At 55.2% G+C, this 3,823-nt stretch overlaps 1 protein-coding gene across 1 annotated transcript; it reads right to left on the bottom strand.

Annotated features, from left to right (window-relative positions):
- Nucleotides 1-1,914: 1,914 nt before the first annotated feature.
- Nucleotides 1,915-2,700, bottom strand: LOC100908734 (venom allergen 5-like). The gene has a single exon (XM_003743243.2). It carries the CDS (start codon nt 2,671-2,673, stop codon nt 1,915-1,917), a length of 759 nt encoding a protein of 252 aa, XP_003743291.1. The 5' UTR covers nt 2,674-2,700.
- Between the last annotated feature and the right edge of the window lie 1,123 nt (nt 2,701-3,823).

The following is a 3,823-nucleotide window of genomic DNA, read 5'->3' as shown; positions in this document are numbered from 1 at the left end:
CGCGGCAGTGCGCGCGGTTTCTTCGGATGAAATCGGTCCCAGGCTGTGCATGACGGTATAATGATCTTTACTCCCACACTTATGGCAGGCCTCCTTCGGGCCGTCGCACTGGCGCGGTGATACGTGTTGAAATTGGAAGCATTTCGGGCAACGCTTCTTCTGATTAAGTATCTCGACGCGGCGATGACCCGGAAGGTCCGCTGAGCAAACTGAGGGACGATGCTCGGAGCTACCGCAGAATAAGCAGGGGTTCTTCCGAACCTTTGGCTGCCTCCGAGATCCCTTGCTTGCGGTCGCAACGGCTGTAGACGGAAATTGTTGACGGGGCGGAAATCTGGGGGCTTCGCGCGTCTTAGGTCGCTTCTGATCGTGAAGACCCAATCCGTTGACGTCTCCGACATTATTCCGTTGCTTGGTTGAAGCTCTCTCCCGGAGCGCAGTGTAACGGCGGAGGAATGAGAGCAATCGCTCCAGACGCACAGCCGCTGCGGCAGCCTGATCCTGCTGCTCGGTCTCCCCTGACGTCGGCATCGAGCTGCTGACGATCGTCGAACGTTAGGATCAATGAGATTGGGAGTGCGCTACGAACTGTTTGTTCGTAGGTGAGGGCGATCGTATGCAAGGGTACATTGACAGTCGCCAGCGCTAGGATAGTGCGCTGAACGACATTTAACAACTCACGCAAGCCAACCGTATCATACGCATGACGAACACTTGGTACGTTGACTACGTTGGCGAGTACATCCTGCTGCCGGCGATCCGGAACGTCGTAATTCTCATCGAGTAGTCGGAGAGCTACCTCGTAGTTGCTGTCGGTCAGCGGTAGCTCACAGATGAGATCTTTCGGAGGGCCTCTTAAGAGCTTGCACATAGCGACCAACTTGTCGCAACCTGTGGCCTCGCTTCGGCTTCGGACGTAGTTTAGGAATTGAGACTTCCATAGCTTGTATCGGGCGATGCTTCCTTCGAAAACCTCGGGGGCAGTGTCTAAGAATAGTCTTGAGTTCGCGCACTTGTTCGCCGTATTCGAGCCATTGTTGACATTTTCTCGAGCTGATGTTGACGTGAGGCCGCCGTCCGATCGCTCAGACGATAGCGATCCGCTGACGACGACGCCGCCGCTCGCGGCGGCTACCGGCGGAAGGGTTTGACTACCGACGGCGGCAGCCGACCCGCTCGATGAGCCGGACAATGTCGACTCGACGCCGCTCTCTATCGATTGGAGCTCCATTAGAGCATCGACGAGTGCCGTCGCCGACAAACAGGCTTCGACTGCAACCTCAGCCTCTTCGGCTTCACGCTCAGCATCGTTGGCCGGGAGCGATTTATGGCTGCAGATCTGATCCACGAGTGCTCGGATTATTTCAACGCGGCTCTGGATTCTTGGATTTAGCGCCGAGAAATTCGAGGCTATTCGAATCCGTAATTCGATCGATGTCCTTGATCGCCCGAATCTCTTCCAGGAGCGCATTTTTGGCTCGAGTTCTTCGGCCGCGAAGGACGGACAGGCTCGGGGCGAGATCCTGAGCGGGCTCTTGAGGCACGCGATCTGCCCCAACGTGCCGCAGCAAGCGGTCGTCTTGGTTCGGCGAGTGTCCCACAGGCATTCGGATGATCGAAACGGGTTAATCCTGGTCACTTGCACCAAATTGTCGAAATGGATGATGCTTGCCGAATTCGAGCACTGAGGGACTTTTAAACTCGGAGCACAAGTTTGACGCGCAAGATTGAGAACTCGATCGTTCGTGATTCGACCTGCACTGAGCGCGACTTTCACTCGAATGCTTTATTGAAAATGTGCATGTGGTGTCTCTTCAAGAGAGAGTGAGATCGTTCACAAGTACACAAAGGCGGGAGATATGAATAGGAGAATTTTACACAATAATTGTTTGGAGGATAGGAAATTATTGACACTCAGGGCTCTTGAATTCCGAGCGCACTTCGCAGTTGGGCATCGTTCGAAACTCGACACAGCCCCGTGGAGTCTCGCGTCGAACCGGAGGGACAGTTCGAGCCCTGTGTCCCCCTTTCGAAAACGTCTTGTCCCACACGATTCCCGGATTTGGCGTAGTTGCAGATAATCCAGGACTGTTTTCCGTACGGATGAGTTCTGACGATGTAAGCACATCCGATCTTGTGGCTCCGAGCCCAAATCAGCTGAGTATAGTGGCCGATGGCCATCTTCGCGCCGAAAGGGAACAGGTCAGCGCTCGTCGCCAGCTTATGCTCCGAGTACCACATGTCGACGGTCTTGTTCGCGAGCACCGAGCTCAACCCCCACGATCCGCCTGCGCCCCAAGCCATGTTCTGTCCGACGCTGCTGTAGGACGGAGTCACCCTGCATCTGTCATGGCCAGGACCGAAAACGTTGTCCGCGATACACAGCTGATGCGCCCAGTTCAATGCAGTCCGCGCGAGTTCATCGTCCCAGCTGATCTCGAGCATGTTCGTCGCATCCTGGCCGTTGAATGGTTCTCGGCGGTATTGGTTGTGAGCATCGACGATCTGCCGCCTGAAGCTATCATCGAACTCGCTCGATTCCGCTATCGAGCAACGGTCATTCATACAAGCCGTCGCGGGGCTCGTCCCGCAGAATCTCCGCACATTGTCCGTGCACAGTTGAGAAGTTGAAAGGCCGGCCAAGGCGGCAGCTCCCAGAATGATCCACAGCATGGCGTCGACTGGCTTTTGTGCCGGCAGATGAGCAGCGTTCTCACTCGATCCCGGTATTTATATCCCATCGGGAAAGCTGCGGCTATATCCCGTATGCGTGACAAAAGCTGTAAAAGGTTGCGGCTGGCGCGCGAAATCATTTATAACGAGTCGAATCGACCGGAGTCGCCGAGAGCCGTTTGCCGCGGTTCGGACGTTTGAGGCCCTGGGGAAGTTTATGGCGTTCGGTCTAGAAGGAACATAATGAAAAGTCGCTTAAACGCTATTTTCCCTGCCAGCCTCGTGTCTAGAACCCGATCGCGCCTGCTTGAGCGAGTCGCGGATGCGGAATCATGGAGCGTCGTCGTGGTTGTTATGAGTCGAGAAATCCGACGCGGACAAGATGCGCGCTCACGTATACCGAGTCTCAAGATAACAAGCAAGCTGTCCGTCCGTCCGTCTGATCGACCGCCGGGGTAGAGCCGAGCGACGGCTGGGAACTGGAATTTTTTTTCGACTCGCTGGTTCTCCCAACAAATGTCTCGGACTAATCCCCCGCATTGTTGGGGAAATTTGACCGAGACCGAGAACTTCATCAGTCTTTCGCGGTCTCGGGTGCGAGTCATTCCGGTTCGGAGAGCTCTGGGTTCGAGTTCACCGTCTGAGAGCACGAGGAACGGAACGATGGGGAAATATCGCATCCGCATAAGCAAACTTTGGATGGAGAAAGACGATTCGCGAGAATTCTTATTTTGGAGCGGGCGACGGCTTGGCGATGCATCGCACTACTATTCCATTTCAGTAGCGACCCGGAAACCTCAAATGGAAGATATCCTAATACAGAGAACACGAATGATGGAGCGGCCTCGTTGGGAAAGGTTTCGGCGAATGTCCCTCTCCCGAGTGAATGTCCCTCCGAGGGTCCGAGGGGTCATCTCCGAGGGCGCTTGCTTCGAGCGGTGCTCCAGCCGTCATGGCCGACCGAAAGGGACACGTACGACATTACGCGATCGCGGTTTCGACACGCTCATTGGCTATGATCGCGAATCGACCACGCATTGATGCTTCCATTACGCCGCTGTTGAAGCATGCTCGGGACATGTGAGAATCCATTCCTGTTTTTTTTGTGCTGCGTCGCGGCGCTCTCTCTTAATCAGTTGATTCAGGGGAC

Source organism: Galendromus occidentalis, unplaced genomic scaffold, assembly GCF_000255335.2.
Source record: "Galendromus occidentalis unplaced genomic scaffold, Mocc_1.1 scf7180000077441, whole genome shotgun sequence".
Taxonomy (NCBI): Eukaryota; Metazoa; Arthropoda; class Arachnida; order Mesostigmata; family Phytoseiidae; genus Galendromus; species Galendromus occidentalis.
Note: the sequence above shows the minus strand (reverse complement) of the source record. Positions and strands in the feature narration are given on the sequence as shown.

Excerpts from the sequence above, each read along its gene's own strand:
- LOC100908734 (XM_003743243.2), bottom strand. The coding sequence starts at position 2,673 with ATGCTGTGGATCATTCTGGGAGCTGCCGCCTTGGCCGGCCTTTCAACT.